Genomic DNA, 27,759 nt, shown 5'->3' with positions numbered 1-27,759 from the left:
GAGAATGCAGCAGGGTGTCTCCCCTTCAAATTTATAGTTAATCCAATCCTGTCAGGTTGTGGGGGCGGAGTCACAACCCAGTGTGTGCTGCCATGAAGGTGTCAGGAAAATCATTTTATTCCTCTATCAATACAGTCAGGTGAGGGCGGCGGCGCAGGGATCCATCATTGCTAAGAGAACACCGTTATTATTGATAGCAGCTATAGCCGCTGGCGGTAATTGTACACTAGAAATGCAGCACGCTGGTTGTACCCAAGTCAATTGGATTGACTTGGATGCAATCAACCCTCTTATACATGGATTGAGTCCCGGCTGGTCTCCGCTGAAACAGCTGAGATTTGAACCGTCTATGCCCAGCTTTAGGCTGCTTTCACACTGGGGCGGGAGTGGCGTCGGCGGTAAAGTGCCGCTATTTTTAGCGGCGCTTTACCGTCGTTTTAGCGGCGGCCTGCGGGCGCTAGCGGGGTGGTTTTAACCCCCGCTAGCAGCCGAAAAAGGGTTAAACCCGCCCGCAAAGCGCCGCTGCAGCGGCGTTTTGCCGGCGGTATTGCCGCGGTGTCCCATTGATTTCAATGGGTAGGAGCGGTGAATACACCGCTCCAAAGATGCGGCTAGCAGGACTTTTTTCACCGTCCTGCCAGCGCATCGCTCCAGTGTGAAAGCCCTCAGGCGCTACACAGGCGCTATTTTTAGCGCTGTAACGCCTGAATACCGCCCCAGTGTGAAAGCAGCCTTATACACCTCCTAGCTATCCTGCATTCGCTGTGCAAAAAAGATCTGTTTATAACGTCTATCTGGTCTGGCCACATGCTTCCACAGCCCAAGATCCTCTGTGTAAGGGAGCACTCAACAACAGCTGGGAATTCCAGGAGCTGTCATGTCACCCATGAGCCTCCATGGCCCAGCCCTTGTTGGTGCTTCCTCCTCTCCCCTGCAGCCTCCGCTTCCTGACACAGGAGAGCCGGAGCTGCAGGATTACATGATCAGAGCGGAATAAAAATAAGTGCACAGATCTTTACAGGATGAGGCCGAAATCAGCCGATGCAGTAAAAACAGGCTGACTGCTGACCCACGTATACATCTGCCTGTCTGACAGAAGCTGGTCTCAAAAGAATGCTGGAAAACCAGCAGCCAACCGCCATCTGATCAGCGTTGGCAACCAATGGCTGCAAGCGCTGACCAGTGTGTCCTGGCGGGATGGGGGCGTCCCCCTTCAGTACACAATGGGGTAGATTGCCACACTAACATCAGTTGTATTAGTACAGCGATCTGTCAGTTGTTTTTCCTTCAGCCCGAAAGAAAAACTTAGTGTGTACCAGGCTTACAGCTTTTCTTCCTAAGTGGGTTGAAGGATGGGTTTTGCCATAAGTGAATCACTTTCCATTGTGTTAGCATTGCAGCCAGAAAATCAGCATTTCCCAAAATGTTAGCTCTGAAAGTTCGGAAGCCTTGGAGACAATATATACAAAAGTGTAGAGGCCGATCTGCTGACAGCCTTAGGACCAGTTGCTGTGATCATTCATCATTATATTACACTAACTGACCACCCACCACATCTCCTCTTGTCCATTTCCAGTACCAGGCAGCCTGGACGAGTTCATTGGCTGCCCACTGCTCAGCTGACAAGTGCAGCACGCATGCGTAGAACCTGTGGTTGGCAGTCTCCTGTCTTCCTGTATCCTTACGGCGTTCCGTACTGTACAGCTGCCGGATGGCAAGTCCAGTCCACTGCGCATGCTCAATGTGGTCACCTGAAGCTCGCTGTCTTAAAGGGGCAGAAGTGACATTGTGTCCGGGGTAAGATGTCCCGGGCTGTTCGGGATCAGTATGACCGGCGGTATCACGTGACCGAGACCCGAACCAACCCAAAAGGGTTCACAGAGTACAAAGTGATGGCAGAGGTGAGCGGACCCTCCCCTGTGTGACCTCATAGTGTGTGTCCCCTGTACTCCTCACTGTCCGCTAACGGGCGATAAGACACCGCTCCTTACCCGGGACTACTCCGCCCGATCACTGCAGATCTACACACCCCATCCATGAGACAGGAGGAGGGAAGAGGACCTGTCATTATAGAGATCTGATCCATGGTGCTACAAGAGGGTGGAAAGATCGGCTGTCTAATGTATGGTGTGCACCGATCTGTCATATAATATACAAGGATACAGGATCTGTCCTATATGGTGTGCACCGATCTGTCCTCATATAATATACAAGGATACAGGACCTGTCCTCCTATATGGTGTGCACGTATCTGTCATTATATACTATACAATGATAGAGGACCTGTCCCCCTCCTATATGGTGTGCACCGATCTGTCCTCATATAATATACAATAATAGAGGACCTGTCCTATATGGTGTGCACCGATCTGTCATATAATATACAAGGATACAGGACCTGTCCTCCTATATGGTGTGTACCGATCTGTCATATAATATACAATGATAGAGGACCTGTCCTCCTATATGGTGTGCACTTATCTGTCATTATATACTATACAATGATAGAGGACCTGTCCTCCTCCTATATGGTGTGCACCGATCTGTCCTCATATAATATACAATAATAGAGGACCTGTCCTCCTATATGGTGTGCACCAAAGTGTGCCAAGAAAATAACCCCCACACCATTATGCCACCAGCCTGAACCTATTTTTGTTTTTTAAATACTCAGACCAGCCTGTCTGGCACCAACAACCATGCCATATTCAAAGTCACTTAAATCATCTACTTCCCCATTCTGATGCTCAGTTTGAACTTCAGCAAGTCGTTTTCAGCACGCATGATCTAAATGCATTGAGTTGCTGTCATGTGATTGGCTGATTTAGCAGTTTGTGTTACCAAACAAATGAAGAGCAGGAGTACCTAATAAAGTGGTGTGTGTGTGTATATATATATTTATGGCTGGAGCCCTATGGCCGATACGTATCTGAACAAAACAAGCTTATCATGAGACACCTTTTATGAAATGGACCTGAAAGTGTGCCCTGGTCTAATGGACGGTATACCAAAATAAGGGGGCATACCCAGTAATTAGAATGAATATGATTGAAGAGAAATGTTTTTTGATAAATGCCCTAAAAAGGGGATGGGAGGGAGGGTATTGCGCACCGGAAACCGACAACCACCACAGGCGAACGGGCTGGTTAAATACCCCCCGGGCTCCTCCCATAAATTCAGGCCACCATACTGGCCTTCTTACTTATGGCTGGAGCCCTATGGCCGATACGTATCTGAACAAAACAAGCTTATCATGAGACACCTTTTATGAAATGGACCTGAAAGTGTGCCCTGGTCTAATGGACGGTATACCAAAATAAGGGGGCAAAACAGTCAGGTAGGGATAAGAGAGTTTTATTGTTTCCTGGTTAATTTTATTGAGCCAGTTGAGTGAATGCTCGAGACATCTCCACCTGTGGGTTAGGGATGTACCGAGTGAAGCAGGCCGACTTCCACCTGCCCAACCTTTTGATGACGTGGTCCGGGACCCCATGCCGGGATGCGGATGAAGCTGCTCCAATGCGGAAGGAGTGGCCGGAATACTCACTAGGATTGAGGAGCAGGTTGCGGAGGAGAATCCTGATATGCTTAATAAATTGTTGGTTAGTTAGTGGTTTCACCGGGAAGGGCAAAAGTGGGCTAGAGTCCGGGAGCTCGGGCAGCCGAGCGAGAAACTGTGTAAGCATCGTGACCGGGCACCAGGCATTGTTGGTTTTGTAGAGGTGGATGTCAACGCCGGTGCCTGTCTGCTGGGTCTTGGTTACCGGGAGGTGGAAGATGAAATGGTCCTGGTGACGGAGCAGATGACGTCTGCGGAGGACTGGGCCGTGTAGGCTGTTGTGAGTGAACTCACCGGGCCGAAGGAAGCCATAGAAGGCTAGGTAAATGGCTGCCTGTATGACCAGACTGGGGAGAACACCAAAGGGGTAGCTGTTGAGCATGGTGGACATGTCCCTGAAGATGGCACTGGTGATGGGGAGCCGCTTGACTTTTACTGGCGGCTGTTGCTTTTGGATGCCGCGTAATATGGCTCGGACAGCGTGGGACGAGAAAACAGAGGGTTTGGTAGGATCCTGGATTGAAAGGAAGTGCTGAACACCAGCTAAGTATAAGCGAATGGTGTTAAAAGACAAGGCCAGTTGGTTGTGGCAGTACGAGATGAAGGCTAGAATGTGTCTAGTATCTGTGGGGGTGCCTACTGAGGAGGTGACCAGAAATGCGTTGAAGGTTCTCCAGGCTACCTGGTAGGCTTTGAGAGTATTGTCCGATAACGAACGGTTGATGAGCTGCGTGGCTCCTAGTAAATGCGGCTCTAGTCCAGGGTCAACTGCGACCAATGCGGGATAGGCGCTGATGCGGCATCTGCACTGGGAACCTGTAGAAAGAAGGACCGGAAATTAAAGCGGGAGAGGGCGTCAGCTGCCCGGTTATATTTCCCTGGGATAAACATGCAGATGACGTTAAATTGGTGCTGTAGTGACAGCTGCACCAGCCTGCGTAGGAAGGACATCACGGAGGGGGATTTAGACCTGCCTTTATTGACAATTTCGGCTGTGGCCTGATTGTCGGTGGTGAAGCCTACCGTTTGTCCGGACCAAGTAGGGCCCCAGAGCTGGGCGGCTGCAACCATGGGGTAGAGCTCGAAGAGTGAAGAGGATTGACTAAAGCCCGGGATGCTAAGTATCTGAGAAGGCCAGGGTCCGGCGAACCAATGGTGGCCAAAAATTGCTGCAAACCCTGTAGAGGCCGCGGCGTCTGTGACTACCTGTGGTGAGAGAGGTGAAATGCACGGGATGAAAAGGGAGATGCCATTCCAGTTGGACAGGAACTCGTCCCACATTGCCAGGTCTGCTAAAGCTGCGGTGTCTAGGCAAAGGATATGATCCGGGTCTTGAGCCTGAGACAGGTAGACCAACAGTCGTGAGATAAAGGAACGGCCTTGTGGGATAATGCGCATGGCATAATTGAGCATGCCCAACAGTGACTGCAGCTGTCTCCTAGTACATCCCCTGGTCCGAGTGAACTCGTGAAGTGCCGCCCTGATGCGGGTTAGTTTGTCAAGGGGCAGGCTGGCTTTCATGGAGCCGGCGTCTAAAATAACACCAAGGAAGGTGATTGAATGTGCGGGTCCGTCCACCTTATGTTCAGCGATGGGAACATTGAGGTTCCCGAAAACGGTCCTTAACTTGTCGAGATCTCTGGGAGGTGCGCCTGGCCGTTCTATCAATAAAAAATCATCTAAGTAGTGGATAACTTGCTGACAGCCGACCTTGTGTAAGAGAATCCACTCGAGAGATTGGGCAAATATGTCGAACAGCCACGGGCTGCTTTTGGAGCCGAACGTCAACTTCGTGGCGAAGTAGTATTGATCCTTCCACTTAATCCCGTGCCAGCACCAGAGGGACGGGTGGATAGGTAACAGTTTAAAGGCGTCGGATATGTCCGCTTTCGCCAGCCATGCGCCTGTGCCTACTTTAAGGATGGCCTGGATTGCCATGTCCACTGAGGAATATTTTAAGGAGAATTCTTCAGAAGGGATCAATGAGTTTAAGCTAGGGATGTGAGAAGAATGAGGCGCAGACAGGTCATACACTAAACGACTTTTATTGGAAAACTTGCCCTTGACAAGCCCAATAGGGCTAACTCTCCACATATTGAAGGGGGGCTGAGTGAAGGGGCCTATAACGAAGCCTCGATCCACCTCGTTCTGCAGCAGTAGGTCGATGGCCTGTTCGTCAGAGGCTGCTGAGCGGAGGTTTCTGCACTCGTGGGTTTGGTGAGGTAGGGAGATGAGGCCGGTGTGAAAACCTGCGGTGAAGCCGCCTATGAGGAAGGTGGTTAGTGAAGGAGTGGGGTGCGTGTTGAGGTAGAAGCCCAGGCAAAGTATGTCTATACGGCTCAGTCATGAACCTTTGTGCGCTTTGACCTCGCACAAATTCCTGGGGTGCGCCCTGTGGCATATAACGCAGATATGCAGTAGACGGCACTGGCTGTAATTACAAGAACCGTAGTTGAAGTTATTGCAGATGGCCGCACCCCCAATGGTTTGGACCGTGCGTCCAAATTTGTCCACCTGGTTTTTTGGTGCCGAGCCTAATGGGCCTGGGGCTGCGGCAGAGGTGGAGGGAAATTCTACCGGGCGAGTAGCCGGTATGTTGGCGCACCAGGGAGCGGTATGGGTGGAGGACTGGCAGACGGCACACAGGGGAGAACGAAGGCCGGCAAAATGCCGGCAGAATAGTTCCGTGTCCATCAGGCTCCAGTCTGTGAGAGACTGGAACTGTGCCAGTTTGGCGGCTGCTTTCGCTGAGAAGGAACGATGGTAGTCGTAGAATGCAAAGCCACCATATTTGTACCCCAGGTCCACCACCGTGTGGAGATACAAATCTAGTTCAACCCTCCTGGCAGGAGAGGCTGAGCAAACGACATCTCTGAGCATGCCGAAGGCTAGGGTAAACTCGGGGATGGATAGCTTCCGGTTTAGCCTGGGGTCCTTAGCTTTGAGAACTACGGATACATCCCCCCAGGTGTAAGCCTTGTTCTCTGCCAGGTCATGCACCGAAATGAGCAAGGAGGCAAGGTTAACATCCTTGCCGTCCAAGATGTCCTTCCTAATGCTGGCCGGCACAAGATGTGCTGGACAGACCACGGGACATGTGCCTTCGGTACCTGTTGGTAGAGGAGACGGGACTGCATCCGGAACAGTGGTGGCTGTAGCTGGAGGTGTTTCTAAGAGGGTCACTCTGGTTTGAACATCCGTGACCGAGCTGGCCAGAGACGACACCATGGTATGCAGTTGACCTATGGCCGAAGAGATGGACTGCAGCGTAGCCTGAGGCGGGGTACTAGGCCCGGCGGTAGCTGGGGGGGCAGAGAGGAGCCTAAACAGCTCTGCCTTCCTAGCTGTGGCTGGGAAGGGAATGCCCCTGCGTCTGAGCTCCGCTGACAGCCTAGGGATAGTCCAGCCCCTGAAAGACTGAATGCTGTCGCCCACTGAAGGCGGGCGAGGTGACAGGGGGGCAGTAAGGTCTTCACTGCTGGTCTGGGACATGGTTCCTGATGGATCGAGCCCCGGGAGTGATGTGCTATCTCTTTTGGGGAAGATAGATGGACGACCGGAACCTATAGAGGATGACAAAGTCAAGACTGTTTCTCTATTTTCCAAGTGAGCCCACCTGTTGCTTGGGTACTAAGGCGGAAGCGAACGCGAATACACATATATACTGACGTTCCTTCGCCTACATACATATGTGTACCGGTCCGTCTCGCTGTCGCCTTTTCCACTCCTAGCCCTTCTTTTTTTTTTTTTTTTTTTTTTTTTTTTTTTTATACCTGGGAGACGACGTCCAAGCTGGTGCAGGGTGGACCTACTAAGCTTTGACTGACCTGGAGAGAGAAACAACAGATGACATTTGTTTGAAGGAGCCTAACAAGGAAAACTGGCATGTGACGGAAGTAGTTGGCTAACACAACTGAAGTGCACCGGTGAGTAGATATTTCTGCGCCATGATTCCTAAACCATCACGCCGTTATTCCCTCATTGTTTCTGTTATCCTTTTGAGATTTCCGTTTTTTTTTTTTTTTTTTTGCCCAGCGCCAGACAACCTGTGGAAAAAATAAATGAAATGTGGCTGTTCCCTCTGGGGCACGCCGAACCGTATCGATGCATCATAGATGCTACTGGATTCGGATCGGAGCGCTATAAGTGACCATGAAATGAAGCACGATTTGCCGTGACAGAGGCACAAACTGGTCGTGTCGTTAGTACAACTGACAGCAGAACGGACTCTGGAGCACGTACTGAAATGAGGGCAACAACCTGGGGGACGAACCGGAACGAATCGGTGCATCCGATCGTGCGACTGGATTCGAACCGGAGCGCGGAATGTGACAGTGAAATGAATGAAGGACTACTGTCATGACAGAGGCCTGGGATGGCCGGCCCCAAACTGAGGCTGGAACCAACCCGGATTTCTGGAGCATGCACTGAAATGAGGCCGAAAAAGCTACAAAATGTGGGACCGTCCGGGCGAATCGATGCAAACGAAATGCGACCGGATTCGATCCGGGCGAACTAGATGAGGATGAAATGTTTTCCCATGGTAGAGCTGCGACTCGGAGAGGACGCGACTCGCAACCGTCAACGAACGGGCTCTAGCGCATGTACTGAAATGAGGCCAACGACAACTGGGACACGTCGACCAAACCTGTGCGTTTTTTTTTTTTTTTTCTTTTTTTTTTTAAAACGACTGGTATTGATTCGAACGTAGTGGTGACGTGAAATGAATCCCATGACAGGGCCCGGGTTGAAATGGTAACGCACGGGCTCTGGAGCATGTACCGAAATGAGGCCAAGCTATTTGGGACACGTTTTAATCGAACCTGTGCGTTTTTTTTTTTTTTTGGCAAACGACTGGTATCGATTCGAACGTAGTAGGTGACGTGAAATGAACCCATGACAGAGACCTGGACGGTTGGAACGCGCGGACTCTGGAGCATGTACCGAAATGAGGCCGAATACCTAGGGGCACCCCGGGACGAATCGGCGCATTTAGGTGATGCAACTGGATTCGAATCGGAGCGTAGTAAGTGACAGGTGAAATGAAGAAATGGCCTACGTGAGCCAGTTTGTGGCAGAGGCATGGGTCGTTATGCCGCAAGATACGACTGACAACGATATGACTGCGGAACATGACGAACAAGATTATGCAACCGGTAGCTAACAAGGTATCACAGACAACCTACCGAACGACGCCCGTGAAATGAAGGGCGTGTGCGGGCAAGTGCGACATGAGTGATAACAACCCGGTATCATCCCGAACGATGTGACATTTTTTAGGGTTTACGACACTCAAATAAAATAGAAATGAATAGAAATGAAGGTCAATCGAGACCCCTACCTGCGGCAGTCGAGCCGGCGAGATTTGTACAAAACCGGACGGAACACGAAAACTACGAGACTTCCAAGAAGGGAGACGTTTGTCTGAATGGTAATCAAATGGTGATCAACACGAGCTGTCGGCCTAGTGACGTGGTATTGCGCACCGGAAACCGACAACCACCACAGGCGAACGGGCTGGTTAAATACCCCCCGGGCTCCTCCCATAAATTCAGGCCACCATACTGGCCTTCTTACATATATATATATATATATATATATATATATATTATATTTCTCTTTGTACCTTTTTTTTTGAAGATATATTTGACTTCCTGGATGTTGGGATGTAACTGATTTCTCCAGGAGTTCAGGAAACTAATAAGGAATCTAACCATTTCTTACTGTATGGAAAATGTTTGTAGGGAGTTGGCTTTGAGGATGAAGTCCTGAACCCAAGGAGACATTACTTTGTGATGATCAGATAACGGATCAGATGACTGATGCTCGTTGCTCTAAAGAAAGAAAATACTAAACTAGGGATAATGATGAAGAAAAAGTATATTTCTCTATATTTAGTAGATCTAAGCACAAGTATTGTCAGTGTGCCTAGGGACATGTACCTACCATGGTATGAATTAGGTCCCATGTGATTTGTAGGACCGTCCAGTCTTGACACGTGTGTGTAGAACATGTGAGGACTGATTAGTCACGGGTTCTGATCTTCAGTTATTCCTTCATAGACAAAAACATTTTAACACTTTGAAATGAAACATTCTGCCTGAGAAGCCTTGAATATCAGCCAGGAAACAAAGTTTCCCCAGAATTCATTCAGGAAGCAAAAAAATGAAACCCCGAGATTGTGAAAATGAAATCCGAGGTTGTTGATTGTGGAAAATACAATAAAGTCCATCCATTACAGTAGCATGACCAGGTCCATCCTCCTCTTTTCAGTTTGAAATCAAGGTGTGTGCAGAGCCAGAACTTTTTTTTTTGTAACATTGAAATGATTATAAGGCATTCTATCCATGCCATATTCTGGTCCTTGATGTTTGTATGCATTTTTATGTTGTTTTAAATGCATGTTTGGTAAAAAGTGTGATCAAGCCACATTTGGGATTGATCGCCCTCCGCTGATCCCTAGTTGGCTGTTGGCTATTTTAGCAGGGAGGTTCTCCCGACTGTGATTATCAAGCCGCTATTAAGTGTTCATGCAGTGCGAAACGCGTAGAATTTTCTCATGCTCCACAGTGTCTTGGTGGAGTGATATTCTGCTTTTATGACTTAATAAAGACAGGGATTTTTGGCGTGCAGCTGTCCGGACATTTGAATTCTGTACCATGTTCAGTGTGAATAGCCGAGCTTGCACCAAACGGGAAGTTTGTGTTTTGCATTGGATAGAATGTGGAAGGGTTAGAACCTCTGTCATAATTTTTGTTTTTCTTAATTTCTGCCTGTGTTCCTTCTACAGAGATTTACCCTCACTATTGATTCTTCTGACCTTTGAGTTGAGCACAAAAAGTGACAGGAAAACCAACACGTTAAGGCCTGGTTCACACCTATGCAGTTTAGAGCTGAAACAACTAATCGATTAATCGACAACTAATCGATTATGAAATTCATTGATTACTATTTTCATAATCGATTAATCGGCCAGTAACAAAATGGGGTTAAAGTTAATGAGTCTGATGATATTTACCAGATTGGCCATTATATACAGTATATCTCTTCTAATAGTATATACAGTATATCTCTCCTATAATGTTATATACAGTATATCTCTCCTCTAATAGTATATACAGTATATATCCCCTCTAATATATACAGTATATCTCTTCTGTCTGTTATTCTCAGAGTGGATTAGATATTTTGCTCCCAAACCATATAGTTGGTTATTTATAGTTACCATTGCATATAGGGATATTTAAGAATAAATTGCCTTTTTTTAAAACATTACATATTAACTAAATTATACACCACACTTTTTTCTAAGGTTATTAATCGAAACAATAATCAGCCAACTAATCCATTATGAAAATAATCGTAAGTTGCAGCTCTAATGCAGTTTGCATATTCCAGATGCATTTTGCATTTTTCAGTACATGTTTTTTGATCCATTTGAAGTCTATGGAAGCAAAAATTCCCTGTCCCTTTCCATAAAATGCATGGATGTAAACGCGACCCATAGGACACCTTGTTGAATGGACTGTAGTGTGTTTCTGCAAGACCGAAAACGCACTAAAAAAATGCATAAGTGTGAACCAGGCCTTAGCCTAGATTCACACCTATGCAGTTTTAGTGCTTTTTGGATTTTGCAAATTTGCACAGATTTGCACATTTATCATGGTTTCCTATGGAACACGTTCTGTAGTGCAAATCTGCAAAATGCAAAAAGCACTAAAAATGCATAGGTATGAATCCAGGCTTAGGCTCGATTCACATCTATGCATGTTGCTTTTGAGCGTTTTTGCAGTGCTTTTTGCGGTCATTTTGCCGCGTTTTTTTTTTCTTTCTTTCTTTCTTTCTTTTTAACGCCATGGTTGCTTAGCAACCAGCTATATACAGTAAAAAAAATGCGAAAACGCAAATCGCGGCAAAAAGGCGGTACTTGCGTTTTTGATGCAGGTTCATTGACTTCTATTACATGCAAAACGCTGAATTTTGAATGGAAAAAAAGTCCCCGACCCTTTCCAAAAACGCAGAGGCACAAAAATGCATTGATGTGAACATGTTCCATAGTAACCCATGTTAAAAAATTTCCCTGCATTTCTGCAAAATGCATCAAAAAACGCGTTAGTGTGAATCAAGCCTTAGGGCCTTTCAAACAGGCAGTGTCCATTCTGTTTAGCAGGGAATCTGTGAACAGATCTGGTTCACATCTGGGATGTCCATTCAATTAAGCTTACTTTCATATCCGCCCGAAAAACTGACAGGCAGATCTGATCAAAATGCTTGTCTGAAAGGACCCCCTGAGTTGTAAGAGCAGGTGATCGGAAATCCTCCATGGAAGAAATCTGTTCTGGTGACAAAGGATATTCTCTTGCCTTGGAGAGCTCTCCTCTTACATCCTGATGGACAAGAAATGAGGGCGATCAAAAAAAAATAAAAACCCAGACAGGGGTCCTAACCCTTCCCTACACTGTGCAAAACTAGCAGAGTTTTGGCTTGACATGCACTTGTTTCATCTTTGAGTGTCATTGTGTAGATGAGATGTCTCCTACCAAAACATGTGCATTTGGTTATTGCATACTCAGAAGTAAAATGATTTGTGTACTTTTAAAACACATTAGCAACAAGACATATAAAAAAGAGCTTTGTAATCTATAACCTCTACTCTGCCTTTTCTTCCTTTCTTTTTAAGAGTTGTTGTCATTGCCCCAGACTAGTGTAAAGGCCCATACACACCATATGAAAATTGTAAGAAAATTTTTGTCCAATGAAAGATCTGCTGATTTTTGGATCCTTAGTTTGGTGCTTTTGACAGACGTTTCTAGTTTTATGTTTGACAAAAGCGGGATGTGCAGACAATAACATTTTTGTTGGATGCAAACTCAACGTCTGATTTTTATCCTTTCATTAATACGGTTTTTGTACGAAAAAAATCATAAGAGCAAGACTAGGCATGCTCAGAAAGGAAAGAATACATACAAAACTATTCAACACATTACGTCATTGTATTCTGCCTTTATGAGAATTTTCGTATTGGTGAGTAACCTCTTTACTTTCGACATGAGACTGGCATGCAACAAAAAATGTACAAACTGTTGTCTGAAAATCTGATTGTGTGTACAAGCTCTGTTTGCTTTCTGTGTGTCTGCACTGTAACTGCAGATAAGAAAAAAAAAAAAAAACAAGGGAGGTTTCTATTTCGTATACAACTCTGATATGTCTTTATGCCAGAGGATATAAACTGCGATTTTTATGATGGAATGCACTTGCATAGCTCCCAACTGTCCCTGATTTCAAGGGACTGTCCCTGATTTGCAATGTCCCTCTGTCCCTCTTTGCTCCTCTTTTGGTCTGATCTATATACCGTATTTTTCGCTCCATAAGACACACCTGACCATAAGACGCACCTAGGTTTTAGAGGTTGAAAACAAGAAAAAAATATATTTTGAACCAAATGGTGTACTAAAATATTTTCCAGTGCCCACGAAATGCAGAGTGACCATTACCATAGAAAGTATTGGCAGGGTATGGCAGAGTATTGGCAGGGTATGGAGGGATGGCTGTGACTGCACTTGTCACAGAGCAGTGCTGTGGGCACTACAGATGCAGCCCACAGCGCTGCTGCCATCCGATCCTGTTCTGATACCCTCCACGCTTTACACGTCATGCCCACAAGCACAATCATTACTTCCCTCTTTCAACCCCACCACTATAGACGAAGTTGCTAAACTACTTGGTAATGTCCACCTTACCACCTGCCCTCTAGATCCTGTTCCCTCACAAATGCTACGTTCACCCTCTGGCTCTATGCTACACTCTCTAACCCACATCTTCAATCTCTCCCTCTCTTCTGGTATCTTTCCCAACTCTCTAAAACATGCACTTTTCAGACCCATACCTAAAAAACCCTCACTGGACCCATTCAATCCTAACAACCTACGCCCCATCTCCTTGCTCCCCTTCTTATCCAAACTCCTCAAACGTATGCTCTACAACCGACTAAGCGTCCACCTCACTGATAATAGCCTTCTTGATCCCCTGCAGTCTGGATTTCGTCCTCAACACTCCACAGAAACTGCTCTCCTAAAACTAACAAACGATCTACTAATGGCCAAAACCAATCGACATTATTCTGTACTCCTCCTCCTGGACCTCTCTGCTGCTTTTGATACGGTTCACCACCCCCTCCTCCTCAAAAAACTCCACACCTTTGGTCTCCTTGACTGTACTCTTCGATGGTTCTCTTCCTACTTATCCAACCGCACCTTTAACGTTTCTTACAACTCTACTTCCTCCTCTTCCTTTCTCTGTTGGGGTCCCCCAAGGTTCTGTTCTTGGACCGCTCCTATTTTCAATCTACACTTCCTCTCTGGGTCAACTGATAGCCTCCCACGGCTTCCAATACCACCTCTATGCTGACGACACCCAAATTTCTATTTCTCTATTTCTATTTCTCTACCCCTCAACTCACTCCCTCTGTCTCCTCACGCATCACTAATTTACTATCAGATATATCAGCCTTGATGTCACATCACTTCCTCAAACTCAATCTATCCAAAACCAAACTTATAATTTTTCCTCCCCCATATGCCCCTTCCCTTGATCTAGGTATAGTCCTGGACTCTGAACTCTCCTTCAAGCAACACATCCAATCACTGTCCAAATCCTGCCACCTCAACCTCCGCAACATCTCCAAATTACGCCCCTTTCTAACTAATGATACAACAAAGCTCTTAATTCACTCGCTGGTCATCTCCCGCCTCGACTACTGCAACTCCCTTCTCATTGGCTTACCTCTACATAGTCTATCACTCTTAAATCCATCATGAATGCTGCTGCCAGACTCATCCACCTTACCAATAGCTCTGTGTCTGCTACTCCTCTCTGTCAATCCCTCCACTAGCTTCTGCTCAGCCAAAGAATTAAATTCAAAATACTGACAACTACGTACAAAGCCATCCACAACTCTGCCCCCAGCTACATCACTAGCTTAGTCTCTAAATACCAACCTACTCGTTCTCTTCGTTCCTTTCAAGACCTCCTGCTCTCTAGCTCCCTCATCACCTCCTCCCATACTCGCCTCCAGGACTTTTCCAAAGCCTCTCCAATCTTATGGAATGCCCTACCCCAATCTGTCCGCCTATCTCCTACTTTGTTAGCTTTTAGACGATCCCTGAAAACCCTTCTCTTCAGAGAAGCCTACCCTACCCACACCTAACAACTGTATTTTCATTTTCTCCATCAGCTAATCCCCCACAGTTTATTGCCTTTTTGTTTCAAGTTGACCCTCCCTTCTAGATTGCCCTGCTCTAACGAGCAGGGCCCTCTAGTCCCCCCTGTATTGATTTTTTGCTAGGCCGAGGCCGCGGCCTTTCCTAAGGCCGAGGCCACAGAGCGCTCCGGATCGTGTCGGGGGGGGGGGGGGGGGGCGGTGCCAATTGTATATTTGCACCATAACACGCAAGCACATTTTCCCCCATATTTCTGGGGGGAAAATGTGAGTCTTATAGTCCGAAAAATACAGTAGTTGCATATAAAATGCACTTTTTATCTATCAAAAAGTGTTTTCCTGAGCTAAACCTTTCATCTGGTTTCTAAATTCCAAAAGCCAATATAAAGGAGTAGTAGTGGTAAAAAGGCACTTGTGGGTATAACCAATCTTGTTTTTTTTTTGTACAATTCTCCTTTAAGGGGCAAGGGGTGTGTCCTATGGTGCATACTTTTGCTGATGGTAGTCCCTCATTCCCATCTCAAAGTTGGGAAGTATGCACGTATGTTATCATTGGAGACCACATGCTGCTACACAAATGCAGTCTCTGCATGACTTTAGCCAAGTATTATCCATCTTTCCCATTTTGCTGCCTGCATAGAGTTTGCATCTTCTTCTGTGGGTTTCCTCCGGGTACTCCAGTTTTCTTCCACACTCCAAAGACCTGCTGGTAGGTTATTTGGCTGCCTGCATTGGCCGTAGTGTGTGTGTGTGTGTGTGTGTGTGTGTGTGTGTGTGTATATATATATATATATATATATATATATATATATATATATATGCATGTAAAGTATCGACCTTAGATTGTAAGCTTTTTAAGGGTAGGGACTAATACAAGTGTACAGTATGTAAAGCACAGTGGAAATTGTCAGTATACATACTAGGGTTAACCCGATACTAGTATAGGTGTTGATACCAGGCATTTGCATGATGTTCCGATGCTAGAACCGTTGCTTGGGCACCCTCAGGGATGACCGGTGCAGCGGTGGGGGGGAATTACAAGCACCAATCTTCCTGTATAGCTTTTCTGACAGCCGTTTCTCCTCTCCAGCGGCTGTCAGGGAGATCAGTGCTTGTACCTGCCCCCCACCGCCGCGCCAATCAGCCCGGAGAGTGTCAAGAAGAAAGCCATTGTTGAAAGAAAGCCATAAGTAGTCCCATTTGCAGTTTGCGAGAAGCCATGTGGGGGCACAGATAACATGTGGAAGAAGGTGCTCTGGTCAGATGAGACCAAAATTGTATCTTTTGGCCTAAAAGCAAAACGCTATGTGTGGCGGAAAACTAACACTGCACACCACCCTAAACACACCATCAACCAGAAACATGGTGGTGGAAGCATCAGGTTGTGGGGATGCTTTTCTTCAGCAGGGACAGGGAAGCTGGTCAGAGCTGATGGTAAGATAGATGAGCCAAAGACAGGGAAATCTTATGCCACGTACACACGACTGGACTTTTCGACGGACTAGGTCCGATGGAACGAATCCACCAGACAATTTGATCATGTGTGGGCTTCATCGGATCTTTGTCTAAAAATCAGATGGACTTTAGATTTAAAACATGTTTCAAATCTTTCCGATGGACTCAAGTCCGGTCGAAAAATCTGTTCGTCTGTATGCTAGTCTGACGGATGAAAACTGATGCTAGGGCAGCCATTTGCTACTGGTTATGAACTTCCTTATTCTAGTCCGGTCGTACGTCATCACGTTCGAATCTGTCGGTCTTTGGTGTGCTTGTGTGTTGCCAAGTCTGTCGGAACTAGTCCGTCCGAAAAGTCTGGTGGTGTGTACGCGGCATTAGAAGAAAACCTGTTCGAGTCTGCAAAAGACTTGAGACTGGGGCAGAGGTTCCAGCAGGACAATGACCCTAAACATACAGCCAGAGCTACAATATTATATTCATGTGTTACAATGGCCAACTCAAAGTTCAGACCTAAATCCAATTGACAATCTGTGGAAAGACTTAAATTGCTGTTCAGACACTCTCCATCCAACCTGACAGGGCTTGAGCTATTTTGCAAAGAATGGGCAAAAATTTCACTCTCTAGATGAGCAAAGCTGGTAGAGACAGACCCAAAAAAGACTTGCAGCGAAAGGTGGTTCTACAAAGTATTGACTCAGGGCGGGGGGCTGAATACAAATGCATGCCACGCTTTTCACTTATTTGTAAAAATAATAATTTTGAAACTTTATCATTTTCCTTCCACTTCACAATCATGTGCTATTTTGTGTTGGTCTATCACATACAATCCCAATAAAATACATTTACGTTTTTGGTTGTAACATGACAAAATGTGGAAAATTTCAAGGGGTATGAATACTTTTTCAAGGCACTGTAAGAACAGGGCAGGCTGATATAGTTTGGGAGCCACAGTTGCATGTGTGCCATCTGCTGCACTAGGACCCCTAGGCTGAAGAGGTAATTCTATAGTAATTATAAAAACAAGCTACTTGCACAAATGTATACAAACTTGTAAGACACTCTAAAGGCCCTTAACCAGGATATTTAAAGTGGATCTAAACTCTCCTATTCCTTTCAGCCAAGAAAGACACATGTGATCAGTTATGACACCAGCCATTTGATGGTTTGACCACACAAGCAAATCCGACAAATGGGACGATTTGTATACAGCACTCCCAAACCGCCCCAAATATGCTGCCTGCAGGACGTTTTCGAACTTCCCGCAAGTGCACTGCCCCAGACTTCTAATCAACTAGCAAAATTCCATTGGCAAGACAAGGACCAGCAGGCCAAAGATGGCGCCGTGCCTCCTCCGATTCGGAACACCATGCGGCTGATGCAGCCAAAGTATTGAAGGCTATCGCTGCCTTGCAGAATACTCTCACAACTAATATAGATGAAGTTAAAATCGACTTCTCACTTATCTGCCAGGATTTATCCAAGCTGAATGACACAGTTACTGAGACTGAAACCCGTATAGGTAGAGGGAAGGATATCTTGCTTCCATTACAACATACCACCAAAAGGATGCAGAGGCAAATACAACAACTTTGTGCTCACCAAGATGACATGGAGAATCGTCTTTAAGGGCTGCAACCTCTGATTTATTGGGCTCCTGGAGAAGGCAGAGGGAAATGACTCTGCAGACTTCCTCAAATCTCCTCATTCAGACCTATGGAAGGGATGCCTTCTCGGTTATGTTTGCGGTAGAAGACGCACACTGCATCCCAGCAAGCCCCCCCCCATACATTCATCGCCAAATTCCTCAACTTCCTAGATGGGGATAGAATCCTACGTCTTACTAAAGAAAAGGGCAACATCCCTGTTGGAAATGTTCAAGTTGCAGTTTTTCTGTATTTTTCCAATGAGGTACAGAGACGGAGATCCCAGTTTCAAGATGTTAAACACTGCATGCGCACTCTGCACCTCAAGTACGCCATGTTGTTCCCGCCAGGCTGCGGATGGAGGAAGATGGTTGTGTACAGTTCTTCGAGGACCCGGACATGGCCGTTGCGTAGCTGGATCAATGCGCTCGTCTTGCTTAGCTGCACGATCGCTCTAGTGCCTGTGTGAGTATGGATTGTCTGACTACCTGCTGTTTTTCTTCCCCTGTGTTGGAGTTCGAGTACTATTCGCATGCAACCTATAGGAGAAACTTCTGTGCCTCGGCCGGACATTGACACATATCCTTTCCTTTGCTAACCCATTTGGATAATAACCTTGCTCGGCTCTGGTACTATCGTTTCCAGAGAAGACCCTGATGCCAAGCGATTCCTGATCAACTACCTGAAGGAATTTTGTGGGGAATTGACCACCCTTCATTACCTCACCACGCACACTGATCAGAGAAAAGTCACCCCCATAGTAATGTGTGTGTGTGTGTTTTTTTTTTTCTCCCTACAATGTGGTTTAGCATTCAGTTCCTGTTTGCAACTCCAGCCAGATCCGTTTTTCTGGATGACCACTCAACTGTTTTGTTTTGGAGGTTATATGCTCTCGAGTTGGGGGGGGGGGTGAAGAGCTGAGAGGGTTAGGGATTGCTCAATCTGAACAACTGAGCTACGGGCTGTTTTTTTTTTTTCTTTCTTGATTTATAGTTTGATCACACATGTCAATTTATGTTGATACATATTATATCACTTGGTACAATACATACAGTGCCTTGCGAAAGTATTCGGCCCCCCTTGAACTTTTCAACCTTTTGCCACATTTCAGGCTTCAAACATGAAGATATAAAATCTTATTTTTTTGTGAAGAATCACCAACAAGTGGGACACAATTGTGAAGTGGAACGAAATCTATTGGATAATTTTAAACTTTTTTAGCAAATAAAAAACTGAAAAGTAGTGCGTGCAAAATTATTCGGCCCCTTTACTTTCAGTGCAGCAAACTCACTCCAGAAGTTCAGCGAGGATCTCTGAATGATCCAATGTTGTCCTAAATGACTGATGGTGATAAATAGAATCCACCTGTGTGTAATCAAGTCTCTGTATAAATGCACCTGCTCTGTGATAGTCTCAGGGTTCTGTTGAAAGCGCAGAGAGCATCATGAAGGCCAAGGAACACACCAGGCAGGTCTGTAATACTGTTGTGGAGAAGTTTAAAGCTGGATTTGGATACAAAAAGATTTCCCAAGCTTTAAACATCCCAAGGAGCACTGTGCAAGCGATCATTTTGAAATGGAAGGAGTATCAGACCACTGCAAATCTACCAAGACCTGGCCGTCCCTCTAAACTTTCAGCTCAGACAAGGAGAAGACTGTTCAGAGATGCAGCCAAGAGGCCCATGATCACTCTGGATGAACTGCAGAGAACTACAGCTGAGGTGGGAGAGTCTGTCCATTTATGCCTTTATGGAAGAGTGGCAAGAAGAAAGCCATTTCTCAAAGATATCCATAAAGTTTGCCACAAGCCACCTGGGAGACACACCAAACATGTGGAAGAAGGTGCTCTGGTCAGATGAAACCAAAATCGAACTTTTTGCCCACAATGCAAAACGATATGTTTGGCATAAAAGCAACACAGCTCATCACCCTCAACACACCATCCCCACTGTCAAACATGGTGGTGGCAGCATCATGGTTTGGGCCTGCTTTTCTTCAGCAGGGACAGGGAAGATGGTTAAAATTGAGGGGAAGATGGATGCAGCCAAATACAGGACCATTCTGGATGAAAACCTGTTGGAGTCTGCAAAAGACCTGAAACCGGAGATTTATCTTCCAACAAGACAATGATCCCAAACATACAGCAAAATCTACAAAGGAATGGTTCACAAATAAACGTATCCAGGTGTTAGAATGGCCAAGTCAAAGTCCAGACCTGAATCCAATCAAGAATCCGTGGAAAGAGCTGAAAACTGCTGTTCACAAACACTCTCCATCCAACCTCACTGAGCTAGAGCTGTTTTGCAAGGAAGAATGGGCAAGAATTTCAGTCTCTCAATGTGCAAAACTGATAGAGACATACCCCAAGCGACTTGCAGCTGTAATCGCAGCAAAAGGTGGCTCTACAAAGTATTAACGCAAGGGGGCCGAATAATTTTGCACGCCCCACTTTTCATTTTTTTATTAGTTAAAAAAGTTTCAAAAATCCAATAGATTTCGTTCCACTTCACAATTGTGTCCCACTTGTTGGTGATTCTTCACAAAAAATAAAAATGTTATATCTTTATGTTTGAAGCCTGAAATGTGGCAAAAGGTTGAAAAGTTCAAGGGGGCCGAATACTTTCGCAAGGCACTGTATTGTCAAAGGTTTCTGTACCCCTGCGGATGCCCTATTGGTCTGACTGATTGAACATCCTTCCACATGGTACTCATCTTTCCAGTGACCTCTGTTAAATTCCTGACATGGAATGTCTGGGGTGTACGCAACAAAGTTAAGTGTACAGCAGCCCTCACAGAAAGCTGATATTATAGTCTTTAGTAGAGACCCATGTCATGGGACACTTATAGGCTGCATTAAAACACCCCTGGTTAGGATGGGCTTATCATAGCACATACACAAATCTATCCAGAGGGGTTTCTATCCTCATTGCTAAATCTACTCCTTTCAAGATGATGTCCATACAGGCAGACCAGCAGGGCAGGTATTTGTTGATACATGCTACACTGGGTGGGACTCCCCTTTTGATATTGGCCTGCTATGTTCCACCTCCATAAAGCTCAGAAATAGTTACGGAGGAACTAGCTTTTGTGGCTCAATACCCGATGATCCCAGATGTGTGGATGGGCGATTTTAACATGACTATGATTTGTGCTTTGGACCGTGTGGTGCACACTGAGGCACACACCGCTGCATTGCGGCATACCTGTACACAGACTGAATTTGCACTGGTTGATGTTTGGAGGTACAAAAACCCTACCCCTAGAGCATATACTTATCATTCAACTAGCCACGACACTATGTCTCGAACATATTTCATTTTGGTCTCTAAAGTTCTTTTACCCAAAGTGACAGGGACAGGTTTTGCTCCTAGAGCCTTATCTGATCATTCCCCCTGCTGGATGAAGGCTTCATTGCTAGTCCCCCACTCCCATGTGGAGATTTAATCCATATTGGCTCTCAAAGCTGCCAGATTGGAATGCTATAGCTAAAAAAATACAGTTCTTCTTTGATAATAACCAGGACTCCTATACCTGTGTCTTTAAAATACATGCACGTAGGATTATATCCACAAGGATAAATAAGCTTAAAAGTTCATCCAAGCTTATACTTCAGCTGCATCAGATAAAATACAAGAACTAGAAGAGGCATTCAATAACAACTCCTCTCCTGAAAATCTTGATAGAGTTAATCTGCAAGCCTGTACGGTCACACAGTTGTATACAGAGAAGGCCAGTCAGCGCCTTTTCTTTGGTAAACAGAGGGTTTTTGATCATGGAGAACATTCTGGGAAACTGTTGGCCTATCTAGCCCACTTAGAGAATAAACCACCAGTGGTTGTTTCCCTAGTGGACTCGGATGGCATTTCTCTCACTGAGTCGTGGCCAAATTCAAAAGCTTTTATAGTACCCTATACACATCACAAAGCACACATTTCCAACAAGTCTTTAGAGAATACCTCCACACTCTACAGTTTCCCCATCCTGCTTGCAAACAAATCAAGATGCTAGAAGCACCTATCACTACAGATGACATTACTTTTGCCCCTAGAATTTTACACTACCTTCCCAGAAATACTCATTCCCAAACTGAAGGTCCTATATCAATTTATTTTTGACCAGGAGATACTCCTATCTTCTATGCAGGAAGCTCAAATCATAGTTCTCCCCAAACCGGGTAAAGATCCCCATTGTAGATAAAATACAGCAATCCAGGAGCTTAAGTTTCAGCTCTCCTAAGGTGGCAGCCCTGTATGCGGATTCCCCCCCCCCCCTCCTCATCTCTCCCCCCCCTCCCCTCATGAACTAAAGAGCATCCAATTCCTCTTTTTGGACTTGACAAAGCAGTGCATTTTTTGCACTCACTATTATATGTACTTTTATAGACTTTGTTCCTTAGTGGGAATCTAATATTATCTTTGATTTGCGCCAAATACTTGTCTTATAAAGATCCCCATTGCCCTGACTCATACCGCCCAATTTCTTTGTTGCAAGTTGACATTAAAATACTGGCCAAAATTCTTGCTTTCCGGTTAAATAAAGTCATACTCTCACTAGTCCACCCCGATCAAACTGGTTTTATGCCAGGAGAAAAACACCTCTTTGAACATCAGGCGCTTGTTCATGAACATTCAGGCATCTCATGAAAACTCGGGTGGTGGTGACCTTGGATGTAGCCAATGCATTTGATTCAGTTGAATGGCTGTACCTCTGGGAATGCCTCCATAGATTTGGTTTCAGGCCTAACTTTATTAAATGGGTCCAGCTCCTATACCAATCACCTAAAGCCCGAGTATATGTTAACGGCTGGTTATCTGATCAATTCTCCCTTGAGGGGGACACACGTCAGTTATGTCCCTTCTCCCCTCTCCCGTATGCCCTGGCGGCTGAACCACTGGCCATCGCCATCAGGGCAGAACCTAAAATATCAGGCTTTCGAACAGGTACCATGATAGAAAAAATAGGCCTATATGCAGGCAACACTATTCTTTACTTAGCTGATCAGGGACGGTCTTTACAAGCTGCTCTGGACATTATAGAGAACTACGGAAAATTCTCCAGATTACGCATTAACTGGGATAAATCCCAAATTCTTCCACTAGATCACTTTCCTTCACTTCCCATACATCCTCATCTATCTTTTTAGCTAGAGTATCAACAATTAAATATCTGGGAGTAGTGGTTACAAGATGTCTTAGGGACTATATCCCTCTTAATATAGAACCCTCATTCGCCTTGGTTAAAGCTAAAATTCAAGCATGGGTTAGATTACCACTGAGTGTAATGGGTCCGATAAATTTAATCAAGATTAAACTCCTATCTAAGATTTTATATATGATGTGGCATGCCCCTCTCTATATACCCCTACAATTCTTTAAGAAGTTGGAATCTATTTTGAATTTTTTTGTATGGGGACATAGTAGACACAAATTAGCTTGGCCTCTTCTTAAAAATCCTACGTCCATGGGAGGAACCGCTCTCCCTGACTTACAAGATTATTATCTAGCTTCTCAACTGTCTCATTTTTATAATTTTAATACAACTGAGCTACAATGCTATCAATCTCTGGTTTTCATTGGCTATGGCCACCCAGCCCATACTCCTATTCAAGCCATTCTACAAGGAGGGCAAACAAGGCAACGACCCTCACAGTATACTGACTGGATGCTTATGCATCATCAACATGAATGGGGATTAACCTTGAAAAGACGCAACATTGGTCAAATCAACTCCCACACCCCTTTATGGCATAACGGCCATATGCTGGAATTTCTCACCATCCTAGACCCTACAGTTTGGGTCACATATGGCGTGATCTACCTACACCAAGTCATGACCACATCATGGCCTAAAACATTCCAGTCACTTAAAGATAAATTTTCACTTCCAAACCATCTATTGTTCAGATATTTACAACTCCGCCATGCACTGCAGACCCAGTTCACGGATCTCGCTGCCTCACTAGACACCAACCCCCCCAACTAGACACCAACCTCATCTCCACTCTCTATTCTACTATTAGACTTCCCAGTGTCATGGCACTGACTCAAGGCCAAGTCTGCGTGGTAACTTGATGTTGGGGCTATTGATGACTCAGATTGGGAGGAAATTCTGGGGGGTACCAAAACAGCATCTCCTAAAATGTTGGATAGACTAACACAATTATATCATTCATAGAACTTAACTGATGCCACAAAGGCTGGCTCATTTTTAGCCAACACGTAGTCCACTATGCCCTCTTTGCGCCTCAGCTCCTGGCACCTTTTATCACCTGTTATGGACTTGTCCAATTATGCAAGCATACTACCTTTAGGTTGTCCACTTCCTGCACGATAAAATGGGCTCCCCTGTTCTAGACCCAAAATTATGCCTGCTAGGCCTATTGCCGGATGCAGGCATAGACAAATTCCTGGCCACTTTTATGTATTGAACACTCTTCCTGGCACGGAAGGCAGTGGCTCGGACCTGGATGCAGGCACTACCCCCCACAATCCAGAGATGGGAAGAGAGATGTTAATGACACACTCTCCCATTTAAGAAACTGATTTATAGTTTGTCCACTTAAATATTCCAGAGTGTGGGATAGGTGGTTGGGGGATGGCGAGATTTGAATGCTGTATGTGCATGTGTTGGGAGCATAACCCCCTAGTGATATACCTCGAGATAACTGCCTTACCTACCCTTTTTTATAGTAAGTTAAAATCATTTGAAGACTGAAACCAAGTATTGCCATAGTAATAAGCTGTTATTTATTTATTTTTCTTTACTCTATGTGATCAAGATGATTGTGTGTGGGTTGTGTATGTGTTTTTTTGTTTTGTTTTGTTTTTACGTATATTTCTAAACTTGTAATATGTGCATTTTTTATTTTTAATAAAGTTGGTTTTCCCAATAAAAAAAATAAAAAATAAAAAATAACACCTTTAAACTGCCTCAGTGTGAAAAAGGTCTTACAGACCTGAAGTTCGTTCCTTTTTTATCTAAAGAACAAAATGTTACAAGGTTTATAGTTAGCTCTGCGACTGAGGCATGTTGTGAAACTTGGCAAACTGCCTGTTTTGTTTTTTGTTTGACAGCCATTGGCTTGAGCAGAGCAAGCGATCCTGATTCTCAATTAATTGTGCAGCTCTAAAATAATGTTGGGGTTTTATTTTTTATATTTTTTTTAACCAAATATAGAAGTATATAGAACATCATTTTTAAAATGTCTCAACAAAAATTTTAAAAAGTTCCCCCAAACCATTATAGTTTCCTTTTTTTATTTATTTATTTTTTCATAACCTTTGACTGACTGGTCATATGTTTCAGGAGGGGGGCTTTTAAAACAAAAAAACAAAAAAAAGTTTTTTAAATATTTATTTTACTATCTGTTTCTTTTCAGTTTATACCAAAGAAGAACCCTCAGGATGTTAAGGAGGTATGTACATAGTCTAATGTTGGCTTTGTATTGACTTCTTTTTGGTTTTTGGTTCAGGGGCTAGTACCCCTCACGTTTATAGAATATATTTTGTATGAACTTGGTGCTCCTCTTCTACTTGTCATTGTCAAATTTGAATAACAGCTAATGCCTAGTACACACGATCAGAAAATCGGCTTGGAAAAAAAAATGCTTTCGGAGTGATCGTACGATAATCTGATTGTTAGTTCACAGCTTTCAAGAGCCAATTACAACAGTTCATCCAACAATATTCGAAGAGGCAAGCACAAATTTTTTTCTCATGATTTTCTTTTAATCAGTACAGTATTCATCTGAAAAAATTCAGAACAAGACCACGCATGCTCGGAATTGAATACATTACATTACAATACAATACATCACTACAAGTTGTATTCTGTCCTACGATAGTTTTCGTAACTTTAGTAACCGCTTACTGTTCAGTTTGTGCCAAATCTTTAAATGAGATGTTTGTATACTTTATCAGTGCTACAGATGAGTAAATGTGCTGAATTTTAACTAGAAATTAAAATTAATGCTTCAACTCAAAGACAATGTATTTACCCGACCTACAACACTAATGTATCGTAAAAGAGCACACCATAACCAATGAGATATGTTTACAAATAGCAATATATAGTAATGCCTATAGGCATTTTTAAACCTATTGCCGACATGTGGGCATTTTTATTTAACGTATTTACATGTAGCTCTTGACCTCATTGGAATCTGTTCTGCTGTTGCTAAGCAGAATGTTCAGTCCCCCCGTCCCCACACTGTCCGATAACTTTTAGCCTCCATACACACTATTCGATTTTCTGCAGATTTTTGTCTTCAAATTTACCAAAACCATATAATATGAGGTCAAACCTTAAGAGCTTCAATTTGTATCCAATCAGGCAGGCCCTTGCACTACATGTTTTTTTTTGTAAATCTGAAGACAAAAATCTGCAGAAAATCTAATAGTATGTATGGGGTCTTAGGAAAGAGATATGTGAGTGACAGCACTTATTCAATTCCTATCTGCCCCTGCATGCAAAAGGTTAGTCTTGCCCCTGTTTTATAGAATGAGGGAGAACTCAGCCCCATGTATTTGGGGGGTAGTGACACTTTCTCAAGGTTGCAATTGAGGCCCCCCAGTCTAGTAACCACGATTAGAGATGCTTTACTACACCTTTTATCCATCACCTCAATGCTCACTACTGTATTCAGATGTGTTCATGTTCGCAGTGATTGAAAACCTTCATGCAAATAATAAATGTATTTCATCTTCCAGATTGTGGTTTGGAAACGTTACAGCGACTTCAAGAAACTTCATGGAGAGCTCTCCTACACTCACCGGAATCTCTTCCAGCGCACTCAGGAATTTCCAGCATTCCCCAGGGCTCAAGTTTTTGGTAAGTGCTGAACACTATTCCTTAACCACTTCAGCCCCAGAAGATTTTCCCCCTTAATGACCAGGCCATTTTTTGCTATACGGCACTAACTGACAATTGCGCGGTCGTGTGTTGCTGTACCCAAATAAAATTTACGTCCTTTTTTCCCCACAAATAAAGCTTTCTTTTGGTGGTATTTGATCACTTGTGCAGTTTTAAATTTTTGCGCTATTAACAAAAAAAGACCGACAATTTAGAAAAAAAACGATTTTTTTACTTTTGCTGTAATAAATATCCCTTTTTTATTTTTTTTTACAAAAAAAAACACATTTCGTCTTCAGTTTAGGCCAATATGTATTCTTCTACATATTTTTGGTAAAAAAAATTGCAATAAGCGTATATTGATTGGTTTGCGCCAAACTTATAGCGTCTACAAAATAGGGCATAGGTTTATGGCATTATTTTTTTTTGTATTGTTATTTTTTTACTAGTAATGGTGGCGATCAATGACAGTGCGGTGGACAGATTGGATTTGGATCTATTGACATTTTATACAACGATCACAGCTAAAAATAGCCACTGATTACTGTATAAATGTCACTGGCAGGGAAGGGGTTAACACTAGTGGGCGATCAAAGGGTTAAATGTGTTTCCTCCATGAGTGTTTCTAACTGTGGGGGGATAGGACTGACTGGAGGAGACATATCACTGTTCCTAATTACTAGGAACAGCAAATCTGTCTCACCTCCCCTGTCAGAACAGGGATTTGTGTGTCTACATACACAGATCCCTGTTCAGGATCACAGGTGGCCGGCAGTCATTGCACCCACGCACATCAGGTAGCAGCCACGCGCCGGCTATGGCTCTTAAAGGAGCCGACGTACAGGTACAGCGATTTGAGGGAATGAGACACTTTGGCGCTGTAAATGTGTGTGAGCTGGTTGGCAAGTGGTTAAAGAGGATCTTCGATGCCCCACAAATTTAAAAGTCAGAAGCTTCAAATACTGTAGCTGGCTTTTAATATAAGAACACTTACCTGTCCAGCGATATAGCGCCCTCCCGTTTCGGTTCTTT

At 44.5% G+C, this 27,759-nt stretch overlaps 1 protein-coding gene across 1 annotated transcript in view; it reads left to right on the top strand.

Moving 5' to 3' along the window:
- The first annotated feature begins 1,723 nt into the window (after window positions 1-1,723).
- SNX15 (sorting nexin 15) overlaps window positions 1,724-27,759 on the top strand; it is a 44,576-nt gene continuing 18,540 nt past the window's right edge. The window contains exons 1-3 of the mRNA XM_077459420.1: window positions 1,724-1,901; window positions 25,256-25,291; window positions 26,586-26,706. Coding sequence (XP_077315546.1) covers window positions 1,803-1,901; window positions 25,256-25,291; window positions 26,586-26,706 — 256 coding nt within the window. The 5' untranslated portion in view covers window positions 1,724-1,802. The remainder of the gene's footprint in view (window positions 1,902-25,255; window positions 25,292-26,585; window positions 26,707-27,759) is intronic.

The sequence above is a fragment of the Lithobates pipiens genome, unplaced genomic scaffold (assembly GCF_037356315.1).
Source record: "Lithobates pipiens isolate NorthernLeopardFrog02 unplaced genomic scaffold, aLitPip1_a1.2 Scaffold_10, whole genome shotgun sequence".
NCBI classification, from domain to species: domain Eukaryota; kingdom Metazoa; phylum Chordata; class Amphibia; order Anura; family Ranidae; genus Lithobates; species Lithobates pipiens.
Note: the sequence above shows the minus strand (reverse complement) of the source record. Positions and strands in the feature narration are given on the sequence as shown.